The sequence below is a fragment of the Danio rerio genome, chromosome 4, assembly GCF_052040795.2.
Source record: "Danio rerio strain M-AB ecotype USA chromosome 4, GRCz13ab, whole genome shotgun sequence".
Classification (NCBI taxonomy): domain Eukaryota; kingdom Metazoa; phylum Chordata; class Actinopteri; order Cypriniformes; family Danionidae; genus Danio; species Danio rerio.
This window is the reverse complement of record NC_141024.2, coordinates 10,163,523-10,179,627: the sequence shown is the minus strand read 5'-3', so window position 1 is coordinate 10,179,627 and position 16,105 is coordinate 10,163,523. Positions and strand designations below refer to the sequence as shown.

The 16,105-nt window shown below is 36.1% G+C and overlaps 1 protein-coding gene and 2 long non-coding RNA genes across 20 annotated transcripts in view; 2 read left to right on the top strand and 1 right to left on the bottom strand.

Annotated features, from left to right (window-relative positions):
* The window catches only part of LOC148679938 (uncharacterized), a 60,523-nt gene that overhangs the window by 5,201 nt on the left and 39,217 nt on the right, over positions 1-16,105 (top strand). For 7 of the 12 annotated variants that reach the window (XM_088649962.1, XM_088649964.1, XM_088649966.1 and 4 more), the window contains 2 exons: positions 473-613; positions 9,323-9,463. In XM_088649962.1, coding sequence (XP_088506088.1) covers positions 473-613; positions 9,323-9,463 — 282 coding nt within the window. Of the gene's footprint in view, positions 1-472; positions 614-8,710; positions 8,849-9,322; positions 9,464-12,219; positions 12,293-12,887; positions 13,031-14,232; positions 14,324-14,629; positions 14,868-16,105 lie in introns of those variants that run through there. The other 5 variants (XR_015942379.1, XR_015942378.1, XM_088649967.1 and 2 more) reach the window with 5 other exon arrangements.
* si:dkey-153k10.7 lies at positions 3,482-15,928 on the bottom strand. Of its 7 annotated transcripts, none has more exons than XR_015942406.1 (6): positions 15,694-15,928; positions 14,550-14,742; positions 6,840-6,918; positions 4,598-4,648; positions 4,277-4,381; positions 3,482-4,194 (listed from the first exon to the last, which is right to left on the bottom strand). It is a non-coding gene; the product is annotated as a si:dkey-153k10.7 (long non-coding RNA). The 7 variants fall into 7 exon arrangements; XR_015942407.1 differs by having other exon boundaries at positions 6,840-6,905; XR_015942408.1 differs by lacking the exon at positions 14,550-14,742 and adding an exon at positions 7,505-7,651.
* On the top strand, positions 4,380-7,926 carry LOC148679942 (uncharacterized). The gene is made up of 2 exons (XR_015942421.1): positions 4,380-7,278; positions 7,585-7,926. It is a non-coding gene; the product is annotated as an uncharacterized LOC148679942 (long non-coding RNA).

Below are 16,105 nucleotides of genomic sequence, written 5' to 3'. Positions count from 1 at the left end.
AACGTTCATATTGTTTGTTTGTTTGTTTGTTTGGATGAATGTTTCTTCTGAACTCTCTTGGCTGGGCAGGTCAGTTTATTTAAATAAACATATGTAAATCACAATATTGTCATTTTAATGAGGTTATTTTTACAATGTTTCTTTTATTTGACAACATGAGCATGTATTAATGCAGTCTGGTCCTTCATGGAGGTTTATCACAGACTTTTCTGACATGATGCTCTATTGCTGCTCTAGATGATATTCTCTTGCTATTATTAGTATTTGTGTGTGTGTGTGTTGTCTATGTATATTGGTGTTGTGTAGATCTAAAGTGTTATAATATTTTGATATTACATTTAAAATTGTCTTAAATAGTTTTATTATTATTATTTATTGAATAAATTTAGCTATTTCCTTTTCATACAATATGGTTTATACTGCAAAAACAGAACAATCAATAGCATTTGTCTTGTTCTTGTGTATGTTGTAGGCTTGCTATAGCTGAAACACAGAGACAGTTTGAAGGCCATAGCCTTGACTTCAGGTTATCGCTAGACAGAATGAAGTGGAGGACCCTTCATACACCAGACAGCAGGAGGGACTCATTAACTCACCTCGACTTGAACAGCATGTGAGTCACACAGTCTTCATTCTTTTAGAAATGAGTTCCTGCTGTTTGTTTTATTATTTGAAGACTTTTAATTATTAATATATTGTGATATGATTTTATTAAAATATATGACAGACTTTTATAGTTATTTATAGTCAGTATATTTTAATAGGTTGTAATTATTTTAATTTACTTGAATGATTTTTATGTTTTAATTGTTTTCATATTCTTAATTCTGCTTTAATATACAATTTTGACAAATTAAAAAAGTAATTTAATATTAGAAAAAGGTTTTGAAACTTAAAATTAGAAATTCCGGTTGAAAGACGTAAGATTTATATATTATTTTTATATTATTAATTGTTAATATATGCAGATACTAATTGTTATTTTATTGAAATGGTTTATTGTGTTAATTTTTTTTTTAAATGGCGGCACACGTGGGTAACCTCAAAAACACGAAAAGAACAGTTCAATGTATGTCCAGTGATGGCCTAGTGGTCAGAGCAAAGGGTTAGAGATCCAAGGCCATCACATGAGATGAGGGTTCGAATCACCACGCTGATACTGAAATTTTCTATAAAGTTCATTTTAGGCCGTTTTTGGGTTCAAAAAAAAATTTTTTCCTCCTTTACTTCTCCTCCTCCCACCAGGTCTCCTTCTCCCACCACTCCTCATCTCTCTACTACACCCTTTTCTCAGTCACGTCTCTCTCATCCTTGTCACGCCCATCTCTCAGTCCGACTTTCACCACTGCAGTTATGTTTCTAGTCCGTGTTTCAGTTTCTCTTGTCCGCGCAACCATTCTGTGTTACCGCCCCAGTTTGTTTCCAGTGTCCGCCTCTTGTGTCTTACCGCCCCAGGTTGTTTCCGGTAACCGCCTCTTATGTTGTACCGCCCCAGGTACTTTGCTGTATTCACAGCTGTGTTTGGTGGGATTCGAACCCATGCCTCATTCGTAACCTTGTCCGCGACCAACGGTGTTTGCCACTAGTGCCATCGTGACTTTCACACTGAGAACTGAACTTCGTGCAATTTTGTCTTTTTTCTGACAACAGTTAAACATAAACATAAGTGGGATTCGAACCCCGGTCTCCAAGATGAAAGCTGAGGTCTTTATCCACTGACCCATTGGGCCTGTGTAGATAATGTGTGTCCCAAACAGAGTTTTATTTATATGTTTATTGTGTATGCAGAAAAATTGTTGCAAAGGTGGGATTTGAACCTAACCTTTCTTGTTTGATATGCAATCATTCAACCACTAAACCACAGAGGTTGCTGGATTGATGTGTGGAATTTTTTGTTTTTAGCTAAAGGTCAGACTGCAGTTATGACATAATGTTTGCAAGAGTGGGATTCGAACCCACACCTTTGCGTCATGAAATAGGCAAAGAACAAATGTTTATCCATTGCGCCACAGAGGCAGTGACCATCACGGTGTGTTTGCTCTCAGACTGATGCTTGTTGTTACTACGGCTAAAGCATTGGTTTCAACATTCTTCCCTTTAGCAATAGTGGGTTTCGAACTCCTGACTTTTCACTATAAAACATGCAAAGAACAAGAACTTAGCCACTGCGCCACAGAGTTAGTGTTGATCATTGGGTTTGTTTTCAAAGTGATTATTGTTTTTACTGAAGCTTAAGCATTAATTAAAATACATTTGACTGTAGCAAGAGCGGGATTCGAACCCACAACTCTGCGTTATAATCCATGCTACAGGCGAACAGTTATCCTCTGCACCACAGAAACAGCAGCCATTTCAGTGTCTTTGTTTTCACAGTGATTCTTGATTATACCTCAGCTCTAGCATCAATTTACAAACATCTCACATTAGCTGGATTCGAACCCACGTCTCTGCATTATAGAAGATGCCAAGAGCGAATGATTATCCTCTACACCACAGAATTAGTAGCGTCTGTATATGTTCGATTTAAGTATAAGTAATTTAAATTCATCAGTACAGCTGCAGCGTTGATTACAATATATTTAGGGTTAATGGGAGTGGAATTTGATTTCACGATTTAGTGGTACAAGTGCTTAAGCGCTAGTTTTGCAATCGGGGAGACCGGGGTTCAATCCCCACCTCTGCGAATGTTGTGGTTAAGAAAAATAAACATATAACAGCTATAATCAATCTGTTACAAACTTTGTGATGCAGAGGATATCAATTCAGGCTTCATATTTGTAATCAGAGAATGAGTTCAGTATATTTATTGTGCAAGTTGAACACTAGTTTTTTTAGGAGTTTAATTTGGTCAGCGATTATGCACTGCACCGCAGACTTTGTGATGGTTCATAGGGATTTGATTTATGGTGTTTTAATGTTTCATTTTCTTTTAATGACATTTCCATGTCAGCAGTACTGGGACTTGAACTCTGGTTTCAGGTACTGGAAGGCACTGACTTATTGCCTGAGCCACTGAAGGACATAAGTATGAGCGTGTTTTTTTGCATATTGCAATTATCAATGTTCAGCAGCTGAACTAATTATGCTGCAGCTGCATTTTAAGTCAGCAATTAAGGGATCTGAACTCCCGATGTGTGTTTTACCCTCTTCGGCCACATGAGTTAATCCATGTTTTTGCACATGGCTAAACTAATCACTAATTTGCACCTGAGCTTGAGATGTTGAAGCGGGCTTTATCTGTAGCACTTATTAAACAAGCTTAACTCAGCTTCAATGATTAATTAAAACAGTGCATCTGGTTGAACTTGCCATGGAATTTGCCAACATTCACCAACTTAAGCTCTTCAAATAAAAAACATGGAAAAGTAACATTTGAACAAAGCATGACTTACACTTAAGTGTGTTTGATGACTGAAAATGACCATCAGGGATTAACTTTTTGTGTAAAACCTTGGTACAAAAAACAATCAACTTACAAATGCACAGTGTATATGTATTTATTCATTACATAAAACCAAATTACACCAGGTTATAACCAAAAATATAAGGTTTTCACCCAATCAAAGAACACTGTTCATTAATTTAGAAAAAAATGAACAAAAAAACAAACAATTTCTCAACAACCGCTGCATGTTTTTAACCAAGTGCTCTTATTCGAGATTGCTTTTCTAATAATTTAAATACAAAATAAGCAATTTCTTCATTAGGAATGTGTACCGTAGATGTATCATGTACAAATATAAAAGCATTGTGGATGGCTTATCTCAAAAACTCTGCTCTTGTCTTTACATTGGCATACAAGTTAAGCTGTGTACAGCGTAGAGGGTGCAAACATGTGCACGGACATCCCAGAGTGCTACTGATCGCTAACACATTTGCATCTATAATATGTTTATGTGCATTAATATGGCTCCCAAAGGCAGACTGGCCTGCCCACACAAACGGGGCTTGTAGGAAAATGAATTCTCCTGATTCAAGAATTCAGGTGGGGTTTATGTGGGTTTCCAAAGCTCCCACATAACGATGAACATTCTGCGCTTCCTGTGGTTTTTATAAGGCATTGCTCTGTTTATCACGTCCCACATCGTGAAAGTACAAGTTGGCACAGATACACAGCAGAACGATGGAGCAGAGCATGTAGTAGATCAAGTTGCGGAACTTAGGCTCCAGATCGCCCTGCCTATACCAGTATATCTGAAAGAATGAGAGAGATTGCATTTACTTGCATTGATTTTAATTTTGGTACGATTGAAATAATCAATGCTTTTTTACTTACCAGAACCAACACTGAGCCGCAGACTAGCATGATGCAGATGGCAAAGAATATATTGAGTGGTTTGGGAGGCAGTGAAGGAAAGACGAATGAGCTAATGATGGTCACCTGAAAGAGAGGCTGAGTTTGAGTCAAATATGATAAACAGGTTGACTGATGATATGCTTATATGATGATGTACTAAAGTCACAGTTTTCACCAAAAAAAACTACATTACATGGATTACACTGTTTTAAAAGCAAATGAAGAACCAAGAACCATTTTTAATTGAAAGTGGTGTTGCATAAATGGCCCCTGAAATTTTTATTAGAGGTAAACACTTACCAGAACAAGCAAAGATGCAAGTCCACCGACTACTAGATTAATGATTCTATCCTGGAGGTGATCAACAGCATTAAATTAGTGTACAGTGTAGATAACAGGAAGTAAGCAATATAACATCACTTTACAGGTGCTTTTCCTATGGTAAATATACTATTTGTTATATCTACACAACACAGCACCAATGTAATGCTTCAAGAGTATAAAAATGAGTTTGAAAAAAGGAAAATTTAAGTAATTTGCAGATAAAGTTCAGTTATTTATTCTATTTCTCATCAATATTTAAATATGTGACCCTGAACCACAGAATCCGTCATAAGAATGCATTTTTATGGCTATGCAACTTTAATAAGCTTTTCTTACTCTCTCATGCTGCAAAACAGCTTTACTATCTACTGTATTTGGAACCATAACGACATTATTTATTTTAGATTGTGGAAGAAAATTCACCTACGGAAGTGATTATGGCGCCGCCCGGTGGTGAAGGTAGATGTACTCATGACAGGTATTATTTGGTAGTTTGGTAATTTAACTAATTTGGCAACTGTTAAAACATTGAATGGGAAATGGATTGAAAGGGTTTTTTGCATACATAAAGTGCATCCCAAATCAAATAGTTTTGCACTGTTCTATGCCATTTTGTCGTTCAAATATTTTAAGTAGTGCATTCACACTGAAAATTAAAAAAATAATAATAAGTGGACTAAATATCAGAATGAGGCACTTATTCAACAGATTTAAAAATATGTGTAGGATGTTGGACACTTCAAGCACTCAATAATCGCAGTTAGATTACTTATTTTGGATTGTGGATGCAAAATTCTACTACACAAGTGATTATGGCGCCGCCCGGTGGTGAATTTAGATGTGCTCTGACAGGTATTATTTGGTAATTTGGTCATTTATTTACCTAATTTGGCAACTGGTAATCATTGATTGGGAAACAATTCAAAAGTTTTTTCATATCTATTAGTTGCGTGAGTAAAATCAATTACTTTTGCACTATTCTACACCATTTTGTTGTTTTAAAAGTGTAAGTAGTGCATTCACACAGAAAAATATAAAATTAGAATAAGCGCACTTTAAATATCAGAATGATGCACTTATTCAACAGATTAAAAAATACGCGTGGGATGTTGGACACTTCAAGCACTCAATAATCACAGTTGGATTATTTATTTTGGATTGTGGAAGCAAAATTCTACTACACAAGTAATTATCGCACTGCATGGTGGTAAATGTAGATGTACCTGTGACAGGGATTATTAGGTAGTTTAGTAATTTATTTAACTAATTTAGCAACTGGGAAACATTGACTAGGAGGTCGTTTGAATTTCTATTTAGTAAAATAAATTTGTGTCATTAATATTCATAAAAATGTGACATTAAGTGTGTCATTTGGAATGCAACTATAATATAAACCATTTTGATGGATGCAAACAATATGTTATGACAGCTGTTTGACCCTTAAAATATGATGGAATTGCATCTTGTTGCAGTAATGAAATAGTTTGAAAACAAGCAGGAAATGTTTATGGGCCAATGACATCACTAAATTGAAATGGTCTATATAGAAATCATATTAAATACAAGCATGCGTTTATGGAATACATTTTAGTTAGGCTAATTTAATTGGAACAAATTAGTGTTGCTTCAAAAAGCGCTTGAAAAAAATCTTTGTTAATGTTGACTTTATAAAAGCAAATAAATAAATCATCGGTTACCCTGGCCGAGATCTCCCCAAAAACACCACAGTATTTATTCACTATAAACATCTGATTTTTCATGTTAGTTTTGTTTTGCTTAGTAAATTTGAGTTATTTTATCAATATAGCAGGCTTCGTTTCCTACATTGTATCAGACTTCCTGAAAGTCACCAATAACAGTTGGTCAGGATAACTAATTTACTCTCATTTTTTGTGATGATTGAAAGTCAGGTTTACTCCACCAGAGTAGGGGTCCTTCTGTGTAGATCAGTGGTAGGGTTGCACCAGCTGTCGGTATGCTATTGCTTAAACTGGAACATAAAGTGCACACTAGAGGCTTAGTAACCACTAGCTAGTTCGTAACTAAATTTGTTCTTACTTCGGTTGCACCACATGCTCTTAAAGGCAGAACATAGTTAGTAGGCCGTAAGCTCTCGATAAAGTAATGCGCAGTCACATTGAATGACGTAATATCCAATAAAAAGCCTTTAAATCGTTAAACTGCTAAACTCAAAAATATTTAGTGGTGTGTAACTTACTGTCCATTTATGTCCCAACCAGGCTGTTTTAACTCTCATGCCCTGCTGGTACAATCAACCCCAAATCTAGAGTTAAACACTTTAATAAACAAAGGTAAAACACTGGTGTTTCATCGTCAGTAATATTTGCAAAAATTTAAATGCTCTAAAGCACAACATCTTTATTTAAAATTGAGAAGAAAGGTCAATATCAGCAGTTATTCACAGATTAAGCTGTAACTGAACATTACAAATGCAAAGAAACCAATAATTGCAGCTGGTGTTTCAATGCTGTGCTGTAGCTGTGCTTTAACTGTTATATACTGCATGAAATGAAGTCAGTTTATGCGTCTCTTCTACAAAATAAAGGACGTGTTTGGGTCATACGGTCAACAAAAGCAGAGCTGTGGGACGTGTGGATAGACAGTCCCTGTAATGAAGGACATCCACTCATGGACAGGTAAGATACTGTTATGAAGCAAACACATAGACCACTATCAATTTCATGTCGAAGGTCAAAATAAAGTGGCGCAACTGAACATGTTCAGACATTCATTGATGATTTAACACATCGATCTGATCTTGTGCATCTGTTATTTGAAGATGTAAATGTGTTTAGTCATTAGCTCACTCAGACTTTAATGATCATTCACTGAAATGTGCACAAATAACTAATCAAGATTTACCGTAAATGCATGATGAATGATCAGTCCTCATGAAGTTTGACTGTGGTTTAACCTGTGCTGGAAATGAATGGTCATCACAGGTCTGTAGAAGCCAGAGACTCATCCATCCTGAACCATCCAGAGACTCAGAGCTTTACATCTTCATTACTAAAGCAGAGGAAGAGGCGTTCAGTAAAAACTCTTGAGTCGAGATCTTCATGAAGAACAAAAGTGAAATGATATTTAACTTAATTCTTCATACTTTAACTTAACACTGATTTATAAAGCACACGCTGCAGCCTGTACAACTGAACTGAATGAACATGTATGAAGTGGCAATGACATTTAACAGTTTTTGGAGATAAAAACATTTGTTTGAATGGATAGTGTGAATTAAATGTGTGATGAACAAGTTTTAATAATAAAATATATATTTTGAACAATCTGAGTTTAATGTTTCTTTCACATTGGGAAGTGCTCAACATGAAACCAGCTAAAAAATAATGAGATTGCCAGAGAATTAGTAAGAGTTTAAATGGTTATAATGCAAATTGCATTGCGTGACATATCTGAAGAGCGGTGGGGGCGTGTGCGTGCGACGTACCTGAAGAGCGGTGAGGGTGAGTTGCGTGCGACGTACCTGAAGAGCTGGGAGGGAGGCGGTGGAGAGGGGTGTACATGGGGCGGGAGATGCGCGATTTCCGGGAGATTATCATTCGTTTGCGGGCATTAGGGAGACTATATGCATTTGATTCGGGATGTCTGTTACATAAGCTTTCCAGTTCACCTGTTTTACTCCATCAGGTAAAGCTGATATCGATCTTCTGCTGGCCGAGACAATCACAAAATCAAATGTGTTTTAAAATACATTAGATCGTGTTAAAATCTCCTTAATCTCTCTTTACTGTTCACTCGACTGTCTCTCCGTCCACCTTGTGTTTATTTCATTAATGCGGATACACCTATTGACCACAGGAGGGAGCTGAGGAACACCTATTCACAAGTTTATTAGACACTTTTTCTTGAGGATGAAGATGTTTTAAAATGCATCCTCAAAGCCTTCTGATTCAGGGATTGAATTTTGACATTAAACTATTAAAATAATAATTTTAAGCGTGTTTAACCTACAACACGACTCGCGTGTTATAAACTGTAGCGCAGTTCTCCATCCGCTCCACTAGGCGGCGCGCATTGCTTTACGTTCCATCTGACCCGCAGCTTCAGGTGTTTGACAGCATGAGGCTTGATGATACAAAACATAAACACAAATCCTGACAGCTCCGTGATTTCATTATAGTATCTCTAAACAGCACATAAACAACCCGAACCGTAAAGTGCAGGAACACAGTGACAATACAGTGACCTGTAAGTAACGTTCATATTGTTTGTTTGTTTGTTTGTTTGGATGAATGTTTCTTCTGAACTCTCTTGGCTGGGCAGGTCAGTTTATTTAAATAAACATATGTAAGTCACAATATTGTCATTTTAATGAGGTTATTTTTACAATGTTTCTTTTATTTGACAACATGAGCATGTATTAGTGCAGTCTGGTCCTTCATGGAGGTTTATCACAGACTTTTCTGACATGATGCTCTATTGCTGCTCTAGATGATATTCTCTTGCTGTTATTAGTATTTGTGTGTGTGTTGTCTATGTATATTGGTGTTGTGTAGATCTAAAGTGTTATAATATTTTGATATTACATTTAAAATTGTCTTAAATAGTTTTATTATTATTATTTATTGAATTAATTTAGCTATTTCCTTTTCATACAATATGATTTGTACTGCAAAAACAGAACAATCAATAGCATTTGTCTTGTTCTTGTGTATGTTGTAGGCTTGCTATAGCTGAAACACAGAGACAGTTTGAAGGCCATAGCCTTGACTTCAGGTTATCGCTAGACAGAATGAAGTGGAGAACCCTTCATACACCAGACAGCAGGAGGGATTCATTAACTCACCTCGACTTGAACAGCATGTGAGTCACACAGTCTTCATTCTTTTAGAAATGAGTTCCTGCTGTTTGTTTTATTATTTGAAGACTTTTAATTATTAATATATTGTGATATGATTTTATTAAAATATATGACAGACTTTTATAGTTATTTATAGTCAGTATATTTTAATAGGTTGTAATTATTTTAATTTACTTGAATGAATTTTATGTTTTAATTGTTTTCATATTCTTAATTCTGCTTTAATATACAATTTTGACAAATTAAAAAAGTAATTTTATATTAGAAAAAAGTTTTGAAACTTAAAATTAGAAATTCCGGTTGAAAGACGTAAGATTTATATATTATTTCTATATTATTAATTGTTAATATATGCAGATACTAATTGTTATTTTATTGAAATGGTTTATTGTGTTAATTTTTTTTTTAAACGGCGGCACACGTGGGTAACCTCAAAATAACAAAAAGAACAGTTCAATGCATGTCCTGTGATGGCCTAGTGGTCAGAGCAAAGGGTTAGAGATCCAAGGCCATCACATGAGATGAGGGTTCAAATCACCACGCTGATACTGAAATTTTCTATAAAGCTCATTTTAGGCCGTTTTTGGGTTCAAAAAAAAATTTTTCCTCCTCTGCTTCTCCTCCTCCCACCAGGTCTCTTTCTCCCACCACTCCTCGTCTCTCTACTCCACCCTTTTCTCAGTCACCTCTCTCTCATCCTTGTCACGCCCATCTCTCAGTCCAACTTTCACCACCGCAGTTATGTTTCTAGTCCGTGTTTCAGTTTCTCTTGTCCGCGCAACCATTCTGTGTTACCGCCCCAGTTTGTTTCCAGTGTCCGCCTCTTGTGTCTCACCGCCCCAGATTGTTTCCAGTAACCGCTGCATATGTTGTACCGCCCCAGGTACTTTGCTGTATTCACAGCTGTGTTTGGTGGGATTCGAACCCATGCTTCATTCGTAACCTTGTCCGCAACCAACGGTGTTTGCCACTAGTGCCATCGTGACTTTCACACTGAGAACTGAACTTCGCGCAATTTTGTCTTTTTTCTGACAACAGTTAAACATAAACATGAGTGGGATTCGAACCCCGGTCTACAAGATGAAAGCTGAGGTCATTATCCACTGACCCATTGGGCCTGTGTAGTTAGTTTGTGTCCCAAACAGAGTTTTATTGATATGTTTATTGTTAATGCAGAAAAATTGTGTCACAGGTGGGATTTGAACCTATGCTTTTTTGTTTGATATGCAATTATTCAACCACTAGACCACAGAGGTTGCTGACTTAATCAGGAATTTTTTTTGTTTTTAGCTAAAGGTTTGACTGCAGTTATGACGTAAAGTTTGCAAGCGTGGGATTCGAACTCACACCTCTGCGAGAATAGTCAAAGTGCAAATGTTTATTCACTGTGCCACAGAGGCAGCGACCATAAATATAGTTTGCTGTCGGAGTGATCCTTATTGTTACTACAGCGAAAGCATTGGTTTCAACACTCTTCCCTTTAGCAATAGTGGGATTCGAACCCCTGACTCTGCACTATAAAACATGCAAAGAATAAGAAATTAGCCTCTACGCCACAGAGCTAGTGATGATCGATCTGTTTGTTTTCAAAGTGATGCTTGTGTTTACGTCAGCTTGAGCAATAAGTTAAGTACATTTCACATTAGCAAGAGTCAAATACGAACCCACGACCCTGCGCTATTCATATACAAAGAGCAAATAAATATTCTTTGTGCCACAGAGGCAGAGATGACTGAAAGGTGCTTGTTTTCAGAGTGATTCTTCTTTTTACTGAAGCTTAAGAATTATTTACAATACATTTTACTTTAGCAAGAGTGGGATTCAAACCCACATCTCTGCATTATAAAACATGCAATAGGCGAATGGTTATCCTCTGCACCACAGAGACAGCACTTGTGTAATGTATTTGTTTTCACAGTAATTCTTGATTTCACCTGGGCTTTAGCATTGATTTACATACGTCTTATATTAGCAAGAGCGGGATTTGAACCCACGTCCCTGCATTATAGAAGATGCCAAGAGTGAATGATTATCCTCTGTACCACAGAATTATTAGCGTATGTACTTGTGCAATTTAACTATAAGTGATTTAAATTCATTAGTACAGCTGCAGCATTGATTACAATATATTTAGGGTTAATGGGAGCGTGATCCAAGCTCATGATTTAGTGGTTCAAGTGCTTAAGCGCTAGTTTTGCTATCTGGGAGACCGGGGTTCAATACCACCTTTGCTAATGTTGTGTTTAAGAAGAAAAACAAACGACACATAACAGCTGTCATCAACCCGTAACAAACATTGTGGTGCAGAGGAAAATAATTCACTCCTCATATCTGTAATCAGAGTCAGTCGAGTTTGAGTGTATTTATTGTGCAAGTGGAAAACTCCATAATTGTGGATTGTTTTTTAGGAGTTTCATGTTGTCAACAATTATACCACAGAGTTTGTGATGGTTCATGAGGTCTGTCAATCACATTAAAAAGTGGTACATTTTAAATGATTATAAACTGTCACATCCACTAATAATTGAAAACATGGTCAAATAAGTTTACTGAAGTGAATAATGAAACCAGAAATACTTTTAAATCACTTTTTATTAACTCAAACTCACAGTGAAACACATACACGATTTGTAAAAGCATCATCAGTTTAGTCAAATCAATCTTTTATTATCATCATCTAAATTACAGAGTTTGTCACACATTTGCCTTGAAGCTTCTCGTTTGCTGAAAGTCCTTAATTAAAAGCCTCAGGTGTTTTCATCAGGTTGGAGCTTCACTCTGGAAAGTGGATCTTCAGGATCAGGATTTCTCCTAATGGAAAAAATGTCTTAGTAATTCAGCTTCAAGTATTAATGCAGATCCACTTATTGTCCACAAGATGGAGCTGAAACACTGATCTGACCCTAATGCATCTTTCTGTAATAAATAAAGCTGATGTTATAAATGCAAACAAATGATTAATATTCATTATATAACACAGACTTTATTTGTCTAAACATGTCGTATGCATTCAGTAATCAGTCAAAGTTTACTACAAATGCTGCTTAAATCTGCCAACAGTGATTCAGCAACTTAAATTAGTCAACCAAGTGATTAACATCATCAAAGACAAAAGTGAAACAAACTTGACACGAAGACACATTAAAAGAGTACTAGAAGATATTTTGTCCAGTTTTGATGCGTTCACTCAACATGATTCTGCTCCTGAATAAATAAATCAGAGATTAGTTTGATTAGATGCCAATTTATGAATATGAATCTCCAATTCTCACACTTATGTCTCGTCAAATTATTTTGCCCAGAGCACAAAGTAATGGAGTATTGCCAGCAAACGCAGTTCTCCATCAGGTCCACTAGGCGGCGTATGCGTCTCAGCTTCATGACGGTCGCCTGTTGCCACGACAACACCAAAACCGTTTAACCGACACATCCTGCAATGACAAGATCAATAAGAAAATCTATATTATTGTCAAAATCAGTCAAAGCCAGATATTTCAGCACAACAGCAAATAACACTGACACACACAGTCCAGATAACATGCTGGAATCACTTGTCACGCAGCTCAATGGTACGTAACTTTATTAATTAATAGTGCTTTTCAGAAATAATACTATAGTAATTTATAGTAAACACTGTGGTGTTTTTAAACAGAATAGTAAAGTTTATTATACTGAATATATTATTTACAGCAAACTATAGCATTAACTATAGTGATCTGATAAACTGTAACAAACACTGTCGTCCACTTTAATTTTTACTACAGTAAACTGGTGTATAGTAGTGTAATTTACCTGATAGTTGTAGAGAATGTGCTGAGTTAATCTTAGTACAGGGTCACTCGTTATATCTGGCTGTTGTATTATCATATAAACTTTAAAATTACTGCAGCAGATTAATTCAGTTTACTATAATATGATTCAAAAACACCACAGTATTTATTCACTATAAACGTCTGATTTTTCATGTTAGTTTTGTTTTGCTTAGTAAATTTGAGTTATTTTATCAATATAGCAGGCTTCGTTTCCTAAATTGTATCAGACTTCCTGAAAGTCACCAATAACAGTTGGTCAGGATAACTAATTTACTCTCATTTGTTGTGATGATTGAAAGTCAGGTTTACTCCACCAGAGTAGGGGTCCTTCTGTGTAGATCAGTGGTAGGGTTGCACCAGCTGTCGGTATGCTATTGCTTAAACTGGAACATAAAGTGCACACTAGAGGCTTAGTAACCACTAGCTAGTTTGTAACTAAATTTGTTCTTACTTCGGTTGCACCACATGCTCTTAAAGGCAGAACATAGTTAGTAGGCCGTAAGCTCTCGGTAAAGTAATGCGCAGTCGCATTGAATGACGTAATATCCAATAAAAAGCCTTTAAATCGTTAAACTGCTAAACTCAAAAATATTAAGTGGTGTGTAACTTACTGTCCATTTATGTCACAACCAGGCTGTTTTAACTCTCATGCACTGCTGGTACAATCAACCCCAAATCTAGAGTTAAACACTTTAATAAACAAAGGTAAAACACTGGTGTTTCATCGTCAGTATTATTTGCAAAAATTAAAATGCTCTAAGGCACAACATCTTTATTTCAAATTGAGAAGAAAGGTCAATATCAGCAGTTATTCACAGATTAAGCTGTAACTGAACATTACAAATGCAAAGAAACCAATAATTGCAGCTGGTGTTTCAATGCTGTGCTGTAGCTGTGCTTTAACTGTTATATACTGCATGAAATGAAGTCAGTTTATGCGTCTCTTCTACAAAATAAAGGACGTGTTTGGGTCATACGGTCAACAAAAGCAGAGCTGTGGGACGTGTGGATAGACAGTCCCTGTAATGAAGGACATCCACTCATGGACAGGTAAGATACTGTTATGAAGAAAGCACATAGACCACTATCAATTTCATGTCGAAGGTCAAAATAAAGTGGCGCAATTGAACATGTTCAGACATTCATTGATGATTTAACACATCGATCTGATCTTGTGCATCTGTTATTTGAAGATGTAAATGTGTTTAGTCATTAGCTCACTCAGACTTTAATGATCATTCACTGAAATTTGCCCAAATAACTAATCAAGATTTACCGTAAATGCATGATGATTGATCAGTCCTCATGAAGTTTAGCTGTGGTTTAATCTGTGCTGGAAATGAATGGTCATCACAGGTCTGTAGAAGCCAGAGACTCATCCATCCTGAACCATCCAGAGACTCAGAGCTTTACATCTTCATTACTGAAGCAGAGGAAGAGGCGTTCAGTAAAAACTCTTGAGTCGAGATCTTCATGAAGAACAAAAGTGAAATGATATTTAACTTAATTCTTCATACTTTAACTTAACACTGATTTATAAAGCACACGCTGCAGCCTGTACAACTGAACTGAATGAACATGTATGAAGTGGCAATGACATTTAACAGTTTTTGGAGATATAAACATTTGTTTGAATGGATAGTGTGAATTAAATGTGTGATGAACAAGTTTTATTAATAAAATATATATTTTGAACAATCTGAGTTTAATGTTTCTTTCACATTGGGAAGTGCTCAACATGAAACCAGCTAAAATAATGAGATTTCCAGAGAATTAGTAAGAGTTTAAATGGTTATTATGCAAATTGCTCTGGTTTTAATTGAAACTGCAATGTGCTGGTGAGTTTTACTTGTATTGTGTTGCCTTCTATCTTATATAGAGACCTGAGCATATATGAACATATGAGAGAGGATCTGGAGCAGTTCAACCACTCTACCACCAGATGCCCTGAGTTAGACTTCTTAGCTGAAGACACATTGGCAATCTCCTTTTAGTGAAAGCAGTGCTGAAATGTCCATATATGAACACCTGAGATTATAGAGAATATATTTAAACATATACGCACATATTTTAATTACTTTATATTTTTTTATTATTTATTTTTATACATTAATTATATTTGTAAACAAACATGTTTCACATGTGATATTTTATATATGTGAAATTTTAACATGATCTTGAATGTCATGTGTGTCATTTTCATGCATTGCCATGTCAGATTTCTATAAGGGATTGGTGTGGTGGTAACTGGATGGTAAAAGCACAAAATCCTGCTGCTCTGGAATTGTTTGCAGATTCCGGCAGTATTGATATAAACGATGTTTGATTCTGCAAAAAAGACACAGCAAAACACTTTAACAGTGATCAACAGCGGCGCACGTGCATGTAAATAAATCAAGTCAAACGCGCATCTACTTTACCCAGAGTCTCGGAGGATTGTCCATTCATCGCTGCCAGTGTTTACATGAGCTTTCCAGTTCACCTGTTTTACTCCATCAGGTTAAAGCTGATCTCGATCTTCTGCTGGCCGAGACAATCACAAAGTCAAATGTGTTGTAAAATATCCTGGAATATCATAGAAATCCCCTTAATCTGTATTCAGTGTTCACTCGACTGACTGTGCGTCCACCCTGTGCGTGTTTATTTCATTAATGCGGATACACCTATTGACCACAGGAGGGAGCTGAGGATTACCTATTCACAAGTTTATTAGACACTTTTTCTTGAGGGTGAACATGTTTTAAACTGCATCTTCAAAGCCTTCTGAGTCAGTAATTGGAATTTGACATTAAACTATTAAAATAATAATTTTAAGCGTGTTTAACCTACAAC